Source organism: Typopeltis vanoorti, chromosome 8, assembly GCF_054136105.1.
Source record: "Typopeltis vanoorti isolate ZY-2024b chromosome 8, IOZ_Tvanoo_1.0, whole genome shotgun sequence".
In the NCBI taxonomy this organism is placed as follows: Eukaryota; Metazoa; Arthropoda; class Arachnida; order Uropygi; family Thelyphonidae; genus Typopeltis; species Typopeltis vanoorti.
In genome coordinates, this window is record NC_143556.1 from 117,625,725 (window position 1) to 117,641,903 (window position 16,179).

The 16,179-nt window shown below is 36.1% G+C and overlaps 1 protein-coding gene across 2 annotated transcripts in view; it reads left to right on the forward strand.

The window, feature by feature from the left end:
- Positions 1 to 16,179, forward strand: part of cn (Kynurenine 3-monooxygenase cn) — a 105,429-nt gene that overhangs the window by 26,115 nt on the left and 63,135 nt on the right. For both annotated transcript variants that reach the window (XR_016548691.1, XM_090396910.1), the window contains exon 3: positions 9,955 to 10,145. Coding sequence is in view for 1 of the 2 variants with exons in the window: in XM_090396910.1 (XP_090253036.1) it covers positions 9,955 to 10,145 (191 nt within the window). In the remaining variant the exon portion in view is untranslated. The remainder of the gene's footprint in view (positions 1 to 9,954; positions 10,146 to 16,179) is intronic.

Consider the following 16,179-nt stretch of genomic DNA (forward strand, 5'->3'; position numbering starts at 1 on the left):
ATCTTGGTTATTGTATGTTCTTTTGTATAGTCGTCTGAGTGCGTTGACGCATTTTCTTAGGACTGTTAGTTCGTCGTTCCACCAAGGTTCTGATTTTCTTCTATCAATGTTTAGCTTCTTGGTTGTTCTGAGTGTTTGGTTGTTGGATTTTATCAGACCTAATGAAAGTGCAGAAGCAAGGTAGTCTATATCGGTTTGTGCTAATGCCCAGATGGCTAGGTGTTTATCTAATTTTATAAAAAAAAACCGGGATAAAATAGCGTTGTTTGCCATTGTTAGATCGATGAAGCTGCTTCCTCTGGTATTTTCGAATGATGGAGTGTTACTGTCGTCGTTTAGTATGTGTAGGGAATTTGATGCTAAGAACTCTTCCAAATTTTCCCCACTATTGTTTGTGTTTTCGTTAAACCATAATACCGAATGGGGATTGCTATCTATTCCAAGTATTAGGCCGTGGTTGGTGGTAAAATCCGCGATGTTGCGCATTATTTCTAAGTCGTGTTTTATGTGTGTGTGATAGTCGAGATACATACTCGCAGCAAAATTTTTAATTCCGCTGTTCGTAATTTAAATAAGTACCGAGTCCTCGTTGCTGTGCTGGATATTAATATTGCCTCGACTGCAGGGTTTATCACGAGTATTGCAGCTCTCTTTCTTTCCAATCCTTTGGAAAATATTTTATAATTACTTGGAAAGCCGTATATTTTTTTTTTGTTGGTGTTGTAGGGTTCTTGTATTAATGCTAGTCCTATATTTTTTTCTATTTATGAGTTCTCTTAAGTTATTTACATCCTTTATGGAACGATAAAGATTTATTTGAAGGCATGCCAGGGATGTAGTGCTGCTTCTGCTAGCTCTATTATTGCTTTCCATAATCTATGTTTTGAATTTTGACCTGTCTATAGTAGTTGTATGTCGGGCAGTCTTTGCTTACTGGCTTGTGTTTGCAGTAGTTTTTGGTTTTCGCATGCTTGTTGTGATTTTGGTAGTTTATCTCGGACTTATTTCGTGGGCACTCGCCGAACGTAAAAAACACCACCAGTCCATTCTGTTCTTTAGAACAGAATGGACTGGTGGTTTTTCCCCTGCAGTCTCGTGTGTGTGATGGTGAAATTTATGGCAGTTAAAGCACCTTAAAACGCTTGCATAGTCTGCACAATGGCAAATTCTCCACAACATTTTGACACCGGTTTTTAGCAATTTGGTCCTCACCATTGGATCGATTTAATAATAAAGTTTTTCTTGTTCTTTTTTTTATGTCATGATGATTTTTTGTGTCAGCCTTGTATTGGTATTGAAGAGTTCTTAATTCTGCATGCAGATTGAGTCAATTCCATTGTTCGTATCAATTTCACTGGAAATGCCATATATAATTAGTCTTGGAAGATATTTCCTACTGGGATATGCTAGTAACGTGTCTTTGCATTCCTTTCTGATTTCGTTATGTACCAAATCTATGTCGGTCTTTTGTTTGGATTCAATTAAGACTAAAAAAATCAGCTAACTCCTTTTTATTCCCGTATAGGGAGTAGGCGAGACCGTTTAGCCCTATCTAATTCTTGGAGACTGAGTGGGAAGTTCAATCTCCATTGGCAGCCAATCAGAGATAGCTGGCCCAAGGCTATCACTAATTAAGTGGCACGCAGTGAATAGAAACGGCTCAACAAGTGCCGCTATCTCGTGGTCCCTAACCCTAACACAATATATTTTAATGTCTGAAATAATGTGGGTTCTACGGTCGATTTTCTTGAGTTTATGGGAAGAAAAACCAGAGTTTCAGGGAAAAAAACCCGCTTGCCCGTGCCAGAGATCGACTAACTCGGGAACCGGTCGAAAAAAGCTTCCTCCGTTATTAATACTTTTCATTTTTGTGGTTCTGATTTTGATTTTCCTTTGGTTGATTTTTTCTTTAATGATATTTTTAGTTTCTTCGGTGTTTAATTGAGCTATCGGTTTCACTATTAGTTAATAGCATGAGTTGTTTTCAGATTCATCTTTGTTTTTAGCATTGTTTTTAACAGTATAGCTGAGTAGGCTAAGCTAAGTTAGCCTGTTCCTGGATGTTTGTAGCAGTCTGTAGTGCTATTGATACTTTAGTTTCGTTTTTCGTTTTATTGAAAACCTTCATTAATTCACTCACTGCAGTTAATATGTCCTTTTTTAAACCTTCCTTAAATTGCCGCTTACTTAGACTACGTTTCGCAGCAAATCTAGGGCGTTTTCGAACTCTAATTCGTTCCGTGCCGGCATCTTAATTACTTAAAGTTGTGATGTTATAGCTTTCTTATTGAACTGCTACTTTTTTCTAAGGTACAAAGTTTAAGATAATGTACTTACAGTTTCCTGCTTATTTCTAGAAGTGACGCTTCCATTGAGTTAGGCTTCAGAGGGTTGTTTCTTGTGAATTTTGTACCTCCCAGTGGCAGCAGTTGGGAGAGGGGAAGGTATTTGCCTTTGTTGTAGCAGCTAATGCTATTATGACCGGCACATTGTCTTTAAGGTTGCTGAACAATAGACAGTCTAACCAGCAGTATTCAATCCATAAAGATAGAATAAAATTTCACTCATACGCGCTTAGAAATATGAAACTATAGAGTAAATTATTCACTGTTAGATAAATCACTGTGTAAGCTATCAGTCGATACTAGATAGATCTGTTCGATACCGCACAAAATTAAGGTAAAAGCAGGAGCGATTTCAGGCACGTCCGTTCAGGTTCGTTTACGTCCGAGTCTACTTGTGTGTGTGTGTGTGTGTGTGTGTGTGTGTGTGTGTGTGTGTGTGTGTGTGTGTGTGTGTGTGTGTGTGTGTGTGTGTGTGTGTGTGTGTGTGTGTGTGTGTGTGTGTGTGTGTGTGTGTGTGTGTGTGTGTGTGTGTGTGTGTGAGCGAGAGAGAGAGAGAGAGAGAGAGAGATAATGAATCAAAAACACCAAAGTAAGCTTTAGGCATGTAACTGCGAACAGCTGATCGGTGCCAAAAGCAGATGAATAATTGAGAAAGGATTTAGAAATCTGGCAGTGTCCTAATACAATAAAGAACAACTGCTTACAAGCGTTTAGGACAGGCAAGAAGTATCAACATTCGACACTGGAGAGTGAAGAAAATCTGAATGATGAACCGCGGTTCCTGTTATATCACGCAGATGCCAAGGACACGCTATCAGGGATCCATCATTTATGTCACAGCAATGCGAGGCAGTGACATTTGGATTATGGTTTTGATAATGTTTTCCTGCTTATTCCTCTCTTGAAACTTTTTTTTATGGTTTCAAGGGAGGAATAAGATTTTTCCTTGGCTTAAGAATAACCTTGCATCTTACGAAAGGTCATGAACCTGTATCACGTTAGTACAGTACAACTATGGCGGTGGGCTAATGGTCAGAAAATCTGGATACCTTGTTCTAGAGAAGACCAAACACGAAACCTCATGTTTGGTTTCTAGAACACTAAAAAAAGGTCTGAATACTCGGAACCCAAATACTTTACTGGTTTATTTCCCAACCTTTACTATCTAGTAATGAACAAGAACACAACTATTTTGGAAACATCCTGTGTTTTAAATTAACGGTTGAGAGTACCCTTTTCACTTACGTACATGTTCAAACCTTAAAATAATGCCTCAACCTTTTCTAACATTATAAAATGCCTGCAGAGACAAAAAAAAAAAAAATGAGAGGACCATAAGCACGTTGTATGGTTTCATTTTCATTCTTCAATCACAAAAAAAAGTTTACAATATATTTACTATTAAAAGTAAATTAACTTATTTACAAGAAGTTTCAATAATAATGAGTATTCAGTTTTTCTTCCTGAGGAGAATCGTTTACAAAATCAATTGTGTGTGTGTGTGTGTTTGTGTGTTTGTGTGTGTGTGTGTGTGTGTGTGTGTGTGTGTGTGTGTGTGTGTGTGTGTGTGTGTGTGTGTGTGTGTGTCTTACTTATATTAAAAGTACAGCTTTTAATATATGTAAGAGGCGTTAATAAGAATTTTGAGGTAACAGAGGAGCTTGCTGGTTTGTGTTCAATGAAAGGAAGAACAATAGGAGCCTGTGTAGCTCAGTGGATATGGCATTTGCATACCACAGCGCTTGGCTGCACGAAGGAAGACTTGGTTTCAAGTCTAGTCAGCGACTAGAGGAAATTTTTCTAAGCCTTTTTTCGACCGGTTCCCGAGTTAGTCGATCTCTGGCACGAGCAAGCGGGTTTTTTCTCCCGGAAACTCGGGATTTTCGTCCCGTAAACTCAAGAAAATCGACCGTAGAACCCACATTATTTCAGAACATTAAATACGAGTGTTAGAGTTAGGGACCACGAGATGGCGGCACCTGTAGAGCCGTCTCTCTTCACTGCGTGCCGCTTAATTAGTGATAGCCTTGGGCCAGCTATCTCTGATTGGGTACCAGTGGAGATTGAACTGCCCACTCAGTCTCCAAAAAGTTAGATAGGACTAAAAACGGCTTCGCCTACTCCCTGTCTATACGGCAATAAAAAGGCGTTAGCTGATTTTTTTTTTTTGATCGCAGAAAATGTAAAGATGTGTGCAACCGAAAAACCATCCTTAAATTTCAAGAATTTAGTAGCAGTTTGCACTGATGGTGCCCCATCTATGTGCGGAAAAAATGTTGGTGCTGTAACATTTATTGAACAGCATGCAGGTTAACCATTGACAAAATTTCGCTGCCTAATTCATCAAACTAATTAATCAGTTTGATCATATGATTAAAGTAGTATTTGCTCTGGGCAACTATATTCGAACTCGGGGTTTGAAACACAGAATGTTTCAGGCGTTTCTAGAAGAAAATGATGCCGATTACGGGATCTACCATACCACACTGATGTACGTTGGTTGAGCCCCGGTAAAGTTTTGTCACGCTTTGTCTCTCTAAAAAATGAACTAGTTGAATTTTTGGAATCTCAAGAAGATATGAAAAAATTTCCAGAAATAATGGATGAAGAATGGAATCAAGATTTATTTTTCTTGTGTGATATTTTGGGTCACTTGATATTATTTAATAACTTAACTTACAGCTTCAAGGAAAAAATAAGTTTGTTTTTTAGTTAATGGCTCTTATAAAGGCATTCAAAATGAAATTAAGTTTCTTTGAAAATCAACTTGCTAAGGGGGATATGTCACGTTTCTTAACTTGTGGACAGAATATTCCATCAGAATATCATGTAATGGCTGGTGGAAAATATAAGAATCACATTACTTCTAAGTGAGGAGTTTCAGAAAAGAATGCCATTGAGTAATGAAGACGAAGTCCGCATAAAAGTGATTGAGGTTCCATTTTCTGCGAAGCAGGAAATCTACCTGTCGAACTCTAGAAGAAAGTTATTGATCTCCAGTGTTCTGAAAACTATCGGGTCTAGCATAGGGAGAGTACTTTACAAAAGTTTTATTCTATTCTGGATCAGGATAAATTTAAAAGTTTGTTGGATACTGCCTACCAGGTATTTTGTATGTTTGAGAGCACATATACTTGTGAACAAACATTTTCGGTCATGAACTTGAAAAAAACCAAACAGCATTCATCTTTAAGTGATATCAATTTAGAGGCCATATTAAGAACGGCCACTTCAAACATGACACCAAACTTTCATAAAATAGTGGAAACAAAGAAATGCAATATGACATTCAGTCACTGATATTTCACTGAGAATAAGTGTAATATTCTCAGTGAAATTATTAGTAAACTTTGTGTTTATGTTTAAGTAGTTTTTATTGAGACATTTTGCAGCTATATCTGTTTGTAAATAATTTTCATTATAATTTTAATTGTAACTCTCTAAAAAATTTAAATATGCATATTAATTAGTATTTACTGTAGACCTACTAACAAATTTACTTAAGTTTAGCTGCAGTGGACCAGTCTAAGATTCTAGGTCCGAAGTTTTCTGGCCATGTCAGATTTTGCCCTCAAAGACAATCAAGTTTTGCAGGCCTGCCTTATAGCATACGAATAATTAAGGGATACAGGAAAATATCTTTGGCAGCTTGCGTTATTGCTGGTCTAACACTGATCTGCCTGAAAATGCAAGAACTCTCCCTTATATATGAAGTCACTTCCGGAAGTAACAACGGAAATTCCAACATTGATCCAAATTGCTACGAATTTTCTTTTCACTACAGTGGGTGGCCTCAACCAGCAAAGAAAACATATATTAAGTAGGAAGAAAGCTCTGAAAGTGACGAATTCCATATACACACTGATGGGAGCAAAACAGAAGGAAACGTTAATTGTTCTTTCATTATATATTACAGACAGTCCATTATACAACAACACTGCTCTAGACCGCATCCGCTCTAATCCAACAACCAAGAACGACTTGTATAGTTTATTCACTCAGATATCTCCTGGAATTAGAACTCAACACCTCTCATCAAAAGACCGCAGTAATTTACAGTGACAGTACAAGCACTACAAACGGCATAAAAAAAACCAGAACTACCATCTAGCTTTAATAGAGTAGTCAAGAATTCTGGTATGGAAAATCAATTTCTGCTAGATGAAGGCGCATAGTGGGATAGCAGGAAATGAGAGAGCGGATCAGTTGGTTGGAGAAGCAGCTATAATCGAACGGTTCGAAATAAGATACCAAAAGTATTCAAAATCTGCTACAAAAAACTTGCCGAAGAAATAAGCTTAAACTTGTGTGAAGAAGAATGGAAAGCATCTAAAAACGGATCAACAATAAAGGAATTCTTGCCAAGTATCAGAAGCAGACTCCGGCTGAAAATACATGCCTTCTCTTCATGTTTAACAACCCTATTAACGGGACATGAAAAATCAAGGCACTACTTACACAGATTCCATATCCTGGAATCGCCATTATGCATTTGTTGTCCGCACCTTCAAGAGACGGTCGATCACTTACTTTATGACTGTCAGCTACTGGACTCAATCTGGATGCCCCTAATGCAACATGTCATTACTTTGAGAGACGAGTGGCCGGTGTCAAAACAGACTAATCCAAAAGTATTACTCAGAATTATTTAATTTTACCAGTAAATTCAACTTCCAGTCGTTGTATTGTAACATAATTCACTGATAATGTTTGGATTATATAGTGAAAACATATGTAGATATAAAAATATAAATGTAAATATGGATATAAATGTAGGATACCTACATATAGATGTAAAAATATAAATGTAAATATGAATATTCATATAAAAATGTAAACGTAAATTTAATATAAATGTTAATATAATCAGTTATTTAATTAAAAGAAACACACGTATTAACCACAGTGAAAATTATTTAATTGTAAATATTTCATCCTAAGTATCTTAAGACATCATCAGTACAGTAGTTTTAAACAATAATAGGAATAACATACAGTTAGAGCGCATGATTACAATAGAATCTCATTAAACGTGCGTAACGTGTTACAGAAGTAAAAAATAAATAAATAAATAAATAAATAAAAAACTAATAATAATTATTTAACACAATTTTGTATCACAATTTCCCATACTTTAGGAACAGTAAGAACGTCGTTGCGGTTTAAGTTTGGTCTGTGTAGTAGGGCTTCAGAACTTTCTTTGTATAAACGTTCATGTTTATATAAAGATCTATGTAAAAGTTTAGACTTTTCCCAATGGATCCTATGGTTTGGATTTTCAATTCCGTGTTGAGAGAGGCCATATTTCTGCGGTTTAAAAAGACGAATGTGGTCTTGATGTTCCGAGATGCGTTTCTGAAGAGACCTACCTGTCTGTCCCAAGTAAGACAATTTACATGAGCATGGAATCTCATAAACGCCAGGCGACATCAAAGGTGAGAGTTTGTCCTTAGGAGAAGGTAACAAGTTGTAAATTTGGTTGATAGGTTTGTAAGTAGTGGCAAAATTGTATTTCTTCATAATTTTAGAAAGACGTTCTGAGATGCCTTTAACGTAAGGTATGGGAATCCTATGGACTTCTTCCTGTCTGGTTTGATGTGTGGAGAAGTGACTGATGATTTTTTGAGTTGTTTTAGGATTATATCCATTTAGGATGGCTGTATTTTGATTACTTCTAATTCCTGGTTTAAAGATTCTTCAGAGGAGCAGAATTTGTGTGCTCTGGAAACTAGTAATTTAATAATGCCAGATTTCTGAGATGGATGATGAGCAGAAGAATTGTGAATGTAGCGACCTGAGAATGTAGGCTTGCGAAAGACAGACGTCTTACTATTCCTAAAGTATGGGAAATTATCATACAAAATTGTGTTAAATAATTTTTTTTTTACTTCTGTAGCACGTTATGCACGTTTAATGAGATTCTATTGTGATCATGTGCCCTAACTGTATGTTATTCCTATTATTGTTTAAAACTACTGTACTGATGATGTCTTAAGATACTTAGGATGAAATATTTACAATTAAATAATTTTCACTGTGGTTAATACATGTGTTTCTTTTAATTATGATTGCACCACAGGTTTCGCTATTTAAAAAAAAATAAATAAAAAATAATCAGTTATTTGGAAGCTACATATAATATATTCATTGTATGCAATGGATCATGTAGGAAATACAGTAGCCGACAAATTAATCCGAAGACTCACATTTTACAGAAAAAAATTTAGTTTCGCAAGAAAATAAGCCAAAAAATCAAAATGCCAGCTTTAGCGAATAATTTGTGCTCTTCTGCTAATAAGTTCATTAATTGACTTAGGCATGGACTCTACCAACGTAGAACACATTTTTCTTATTTCTGCATCTCGAAATCATACTTTTACAATGGATTGTATTAAGTTATCCTTTGTATCACAATTTAATTTTACAAGTCTCCTTTTCGCTCAGATTTTCTATTGAGTTAATGTCAACAGAGTTACCCGGCCAGTGAAGCAATTGGATGTTGCGATTTTTGAGGAACTCTCATTTCTTTTGAAGTGTAGCATGGAGTGAGGTCCTGTTGGGAGATGAGTAGTTCTTTGTCTTTCTTGATCTATGGGACCACTTTTCTCTCCAATATTTTTATGTGTTGGTCACTATTCATTATACCATCAGCAGGCACAAGTGATCCTAGATCGTCATATATAAAACAACCCCAGAACATCTTTTTAGTTAGATGTTTAGGAACTTGTTGAAGGTGGGTGGGAAAAGTCTTCGCAGCCTCTGATTTGCAAACATAGGGTACTCACTGTTTTTGGACAAAGAAAAGGCTCTCATCTGAGAATAGAAATTTCGTCCACTTCTCAGCAGTCCAATCTTTGTACACTTTTGCCCACTGCAGCCTCTTTTTCTGCATAGCATTTGACAACAGTTGTTTCCTTTTTGTTCTGTAAGCAGTCCTCCCTGCTTCAAACAATGTTCGACGGACGGTGATATCAGAAAGCCAAGTCTTTATTTTTGATTAATTTGTTCGCTACTGTAATTTACCTCCTGGTAAGGTCTTGAAAGGAAAAAACGCAAAACACACAAACACAGAGGTATTGTGCTGGATACGTTATGCTGTACATAATGTATCTAATATGATAGTTACAATATGAGAATCCGATGTTATAATTGGCCAAAATCACAGTCAAAATATGGGTTTTTTATTTACTGTTTTTAAGTAGGTCAAGTGTGACGCAGTTCATCCTCGTTTCTTATCATAAACTTATTTCCTCAGAAAAAAAAAAAGTACAGGAAACTCGATGAAGTAACTGCGTATATAATACGCAGTTACTTCGTCGAGTTTCCTGTACTTTTTTTTTTTATTCGTCAGAGAAAATAATTTCTTTTCTCTTTTCCGTTTTTGTTGCTGTAACGAACGCAGAATATCTTTTAACAAAAGATTCCTCAATAAATATTTTGCTCAAACAGCGAAATTAGCAACTGAATTTAAAACAGAACCAAATCTTTCACCAGCTTCAGAGATTTCTTTATAACGTTATATATAGAGCACACTTCTATATGCCTATAGAATCGTCCTTCTGGTCATTTCTGAGAGAGTGCTGACTGTACTTTTTCAATTATTTTCTAGACATTCGCAGGATGGAGCATGTCTCAGGACGCAGTATAAATTTAGCTTTGTCATTACGAGGCTGTTCCGCACTGAGAGCTGTTGGGTTGGAAGAAGACGTAATCAGAAACCATGCAATCCCAATGTACGGTCGTCTCATCCACAATCGTGATGGAAGTCGGCGACCAATACCATACGGAAAACAAGGACAGGTAACATTTGCTGTAGTTTAACTTTTTTTTTCTTTTCATAAATAATTTTGGCAGTAAAGAAGCTGTGAAAATTCATCAACAGCAAAGTCAAAGTGATGTACCTGATAACAGTTTATGAGAAGATAGACAGACAAACAAACGTATTGGTAAAAGAGAAATGATATTTTTTTGTAACCGAAATTATTAGAGTTAACCCATAATGTGTTGCAAGATGCCGAATCGAAATTTCGATCATTTGGGTGTTTTTTCTTTCTTTCTTTCTTTCATTCTTTTTTCTCAGATATGTATGCTTTTCAAATATTTTTGGAATATTTCATCGCTTGATTTAATCAATAGTAATATTAAAAGTTTAAACTATTGTTATTTAAATGTTTAAGTTTTAAAGTACCATTCAGAAATACATTTTATAAACTAATAGCGTATAGTTAAACATATCTAAACACTCCTGAAACTTTTTTAGATTAATGTATGTCGTAACACATTTTTTTCTGTTAGAGTTCACATAGCACTTCGATATCTGTTATTTTTAATATTTATTATATCACATTTATAATTTTGCTAGGAGCTGTAAATCAAGTGTTGAAATGTGTATCGTTCATTAACAAGGGTAAAGCAATGATGAATTGCTTAACCATTATTAAGCAAATAATTGCATTCTGTCAAGTGGGATATATTATGGCTGAGCAAGAGGGCATCCATATAAAAGTGTTCCCTTCATTGGGTGTTTTGTTACTGCACTTCCTGTAAAGTCAATTTGACTTGATGGATTCATCGAAGAGCTCATCTATGAATTTATGGTTATAGTGAATTGCAGACAGCAGTAAGATTATGGATAACATTTTTTTTTGTCATATCTAAACTTAGATTTGCCATAAGATCAGTGCATCCCTCTTTAGATAATCCAGCGTCTTCTCTACCATTACAGCAAAAAATATTACAGTACTGATGGTTGATAATGAATCTTCTGCTTCAGATATAGATGGCAAGTCATTATTATTATTATTATTATTATTATTATTATTATTATTATTATTATTATTATTATTATTATTAATAGAGACCCCCAAGCAGTTAGAGACTCATCGAGGGAAGCCACATACTACACACACACCAACTATCATACTTATTCTTGAATTCATTCACACTGCTTGCACTCACAACATCCAATGGCAATCCATTCCAATCACGCATCACCATCTGAGAGAAAAATCTAGCCCTCACACCCTTCTTGGCAGCTTTCATTCTCAGCTTCCAAGGATTCCCTCTCGTCGTTTTCCCACCCTCCATAAATTGAAAAATTCCATCAATTGAAATCCTGTATGACCCTTTCAGAAGTTGTAAGTCTCAATCATATCACTCCTCTTTCTCCTGTTTGCTAGTGTCTCCAGTCTACAAATTCTCAATCTGTCTTAATAAAAAGTATTACACAATCCTGATATCATTTTTAACACTCTCCAATATATCAGAATCACAACGGAAACCAGGAGAACAGACCTGCGCACAATAGTCCAAGTGAGGTCTTATCAAGGCCTTGTCTTATCAAGGCAAAATAACATACTTATCTTTACATGTGAACGTTCGTTTCAGCATTGCAATTATCTTTTGAGTTCTATCTGCAATCTTTACCACATGGCCCCTAAACTTCAACTTCCTATCTATTAACACTCCAAGATCCCAAGCCTAATCCCACCAATATAATACGACATTGGATATCTAATCATGCCGAAGTGAATGACTTTACATTTACTGACAGTGAACTGACATCCATTTTCCCATGCCCACAATTCCAGCCTATTCAAATCATTCTGCAAAGACTGCATATCATCAGCATTCCTGATTACCCTACCTATCTTTGCATCATCAGCAAATAACTCTATATCGCTTGTCAAATCCTTCCCAATATCATTAATGTACAGATTGAATAACAGTTGACCCAGCACTGATACTTGTGGTATACCACTTGTTACCTGATCCTTGTGGTATACCTTGCAGACTAGGATCCTCCGTATACCACTTGTTGATATCTGTCAGTCAGCCATCCTCTTATCCATGCTAATACTGTATAACCCAAACCAATTTTCTCCAATTTATGCAGCAGGATACCATGCTGTATTCTGTCAACCGCCTTAGCAAAATCCAAAAGTATCATGGTGTATCCATTCCTCTTGTCTAGTTCAATGGTAACAGAATGTGAACAAGTTGCTAAAACATGACCTTCCCTTAGTAAACCCATGTTGTTCATTGCAAAGTAGAGATTCACTCTCAACCCATTTCGGAATGCGGGCCCTGACCAATTTTTCCAAAATCTTCACCACAACTCCTAAGATACTAATTGGTCGATAGTTGGATACATCGGTCTTTGCTCCACCCTTGTACAATGGACATACCATACGTTCCTTCCATTCCTGCGGAATCTTCCCTGTTCTGAGCATCCTGGTCAAAGGAATGGCCATTTCAGCTAAACACTCTTTTAGCATAGATATTCCATCAGTCCCTATGGCTGAATTCTTATTCAGTTTGTGCAACAGCTTTAATGCCTCGGCCTCACACACCTGCGTTTCTTCATCTAGTGAAGAGGTAACAGTGAGCTCGATGTTGCGTTCACCAGGTGATAGCTTTTAATGAAATGGGCACTCTTTAACTGATCAACCTCTTCTGCATCTGTAACTCTTTTGCCATCTGGATTTATTCTTTCAGATTCTTTAAGAGTTATTCTTTCATATTCATTCTTTCTTTTACTTGCAGCATATCGATAGTATTCTTGTGGATTCTCTTTAGCACGCAGAGCCAGTTTCTTTTCATAATCAGACTTTGCTTTCCGTACAGCAGTGACTATTCTAGCCTGCTGCTTATAACGTTCATAACTGACGTCATCCTTATGCGAACGGTATTCCTTCCACATCGTCCTTTTCTTACGAATCTCTTGCTTAAGAAGATTACAGATCCATTTGCCTCCTACCCTATTTATTCTTCGAACACTCAGGACACATTCTGATATCGCATCATTAAAATTATTGTTTAAATGCTTCCCATGCACTGTCGATATTCTTTCCGTCCAGCAACCGATTCCATTCCACTGAACCCAGTATACTTCTCAGTTGGTCATAATTTCCTGATTTGTAGTTCAGCATGTAAACCTTTTCTGAATGGAGCATTCATAAACTTATTCACTTCCCAAGTGAGTACCGCATGATCACTGTCACCAACTGGAGGCAGAATAGTTACGTTTTTAACTGAAACGCACTCTGACAATCATCATAATGAGAGTAAAGATCCATAAATACTGTATGAAGCTGTCAACTGACCTCATCTAACTTAACGAATAAAATTAGCGATCTGTCAGAGATTTGAATTGATTTAAACAATAGTTTGAACCACTCCAGGAACGAAAATTTGTGCTTTTAGAAATAGAAACAAATTAATAAACTCTTAGCTTCATGTTTTTAGAAAAAAAAATGGGTTTGTAACGTTTTTATGACTTGCATGATCTTTTTCAGGTAAATGAAATTCTTGCCGAAAGTTTGACGCTTGTTCATGAACTTTTCAAAAGCAATCTTAAAGCAGTTTTGTTGCATAACACTGCAGTGAAGAATAGTAGAGTAAGCAAGAAGGATTTACAAACCTCTGAAAAGATTTTACACTAGGAGGAGAGACTATAATACACCGCTTTTTGTTGATTCCAGGAAAATATTTCTACCACAATCGAAATTTACAGGGTCTTTGAAATTTTTAAAGCAGTAGGTGCAAAAGGACTTTCAGAACATGTCCCCAGCTTCTGATCCTGAAAGATTTGCAAAATTTCAGAAGCTCAACTTGAAGAAAGTATATTTGTGGAATTAGGAGGAATTAAAAAACGAAGAATTCGAAATTTTCACAAAATTAGAAGCTTGGAAATCGTTCAAAGAGGTTGTTGAATGGTTTATGGACAACACTGCGGCTGAAAATGATAAAGACCTAGTTGACCAACTCAAAACAAGGTACCATAACATGGGTTAAAATCCACTGAAGATTATCTTCTTTATTCGCACTCAGACTTCTTTCCTGAAATTTTGGTGTAGGCAAGCGACAGTGCAAGCAATTTCACCATCGAAAAGGAGCCACGATATCTATCATAAACTGAATGCTAGAATGCAAATTTTTTGGACAAAGAAAGGGAGAGAAAAGTGGGACGAAGATTTTTATTTAGAGGAAATGAAACGGAATACTTCTAAGAATTTATAAATTTTTATGCATTTCAAGCTTTCTATTTTCTCACTTATTATTAATAGAATGAAATATGCAAGTACTTAAATTTTGTGGTTTTAACATATAGTGGTTTTCAAAACCACTACATTTCTATCAAACATTTCTTTGCATCGTTATAAAATAATTGTATTTGAAGGTATAAATAAATTAATATTTAAGTATAAAGTTTGATTATAAATAAAAAATAAATATAAATTGTTGTTGTAAATTTTTATTAAAATTAACAAGGATCGGTGAAAATTAAGATAGCTTATGAAAAAGCGTCAGATGAAAGCATTTCCGAACTTCTGCATTAGCAAAACCTTATCATTGTGCAATAAATTTTACATATGGTCGTCTTGCACAAAAACGGTGTACATGAACTGTGCAATTATGGCTCAAAATTACCGAAAGCTTTTTCAATTATAAATAATAATAATCCGCAGTACTTACAGGTCCATGACCTACCTGCCCAGACTGGCTTTCACAACAATAATTTTTGGATAAGGTTAATCTTATACCTCAATGTATATTTTTATGTCTGAATTGGGTGTATTCTGCTGGCCGGATTGTCTAGTTGGGAGATTAAAAAAAAAAAAAAACGTTTCCAGAAGGGGGAAACCCTGCTACCATATATGAGACCAGCTAACTCCCCTTCCACTGAAAATCCCTGATTAAGATTCTTCTCGTCCTAGATGCGAAGAATACAAGGCATCTATTAACATTTGATATTTCCAGGGCTTTTGATCGTGTATGGCAACGAGACACCCTAAACAAATTGCCATCCTTCGGTTTACTTGCCACCTTCTCTAATTGAGTAGCCAGCTTTCTCTCTGGTTGTTCACTGCGTGTAATGGTGAACTGCTTCCTCTCTTCGACCTTCGCTACCAGTCCAGTAATGCTCGTGGCTTTCTCCTATACGTAAACGATCAACTCCCAATCGTCACTAATCCAGTAAACAGCTTCTTGTCCTTCTGATACCTGCTCCACGTCGCTTCTTCTCTACTGAGAATGAAGCATTTACTAACGTTCAAAATAGTGTAGATATGCAAGAACAAAACATATAATCTCTTTAGGTATAGTTTTTAGTGAAGATAACGAGTCATGTATGAAAATGGATAATAAAATAAGTGAAACTGGTATGATGGGGAGCTAGTTGAATAAATTGATGCAATATAAGAGAGAACCAAAACCGTAAACATGCAGCGTACAAGATAATACAGCATTGAAACTAATCTTATGGCTCTGGAAATTAGTGGTATAACTAATCCAATTTTGATATTCATATGCATAATACAAGCAGAAAATAGAACCAACTCTGCTTATAAATCATTTATATGACAACGATTAAATAATAATTTCTTTTGTTTTAAAGTTTTGTTTTGCTAAAGTTTTTTCCCACTTGGTTAGACTATAAATTATATATTTAGATTAATCCTTTATCCAAGTGTAAGCAAACAAAGTTTGCGCCTGAAGTATCTTCAACACTGGGGAAACTTGTGGCAAAGGGGACTAAGTTCTCATCACTTTTCTTGGTATTCCATAATGATAAGCACATCTCCTTTATGCTATGCATTTTGGGAAGGGTCACTACCCAGACCTGTTTCCCCGTTTAGGTGCGGGGTTAACTCTTCAAACACTCTTGAGATCCCTCGGATCACCCAACAATGAGGATCCGCAGAATCAAAAACTAGCGTTGTTCCCCCTCTCTTGAATGGGAGCAGACCCAGAGGTGATACCAAAGAACTTTGAACTTTGAACTTAATTGGTTGATGGACTGAGTCCTTGACTCTTTATCCCTTCATCTGGA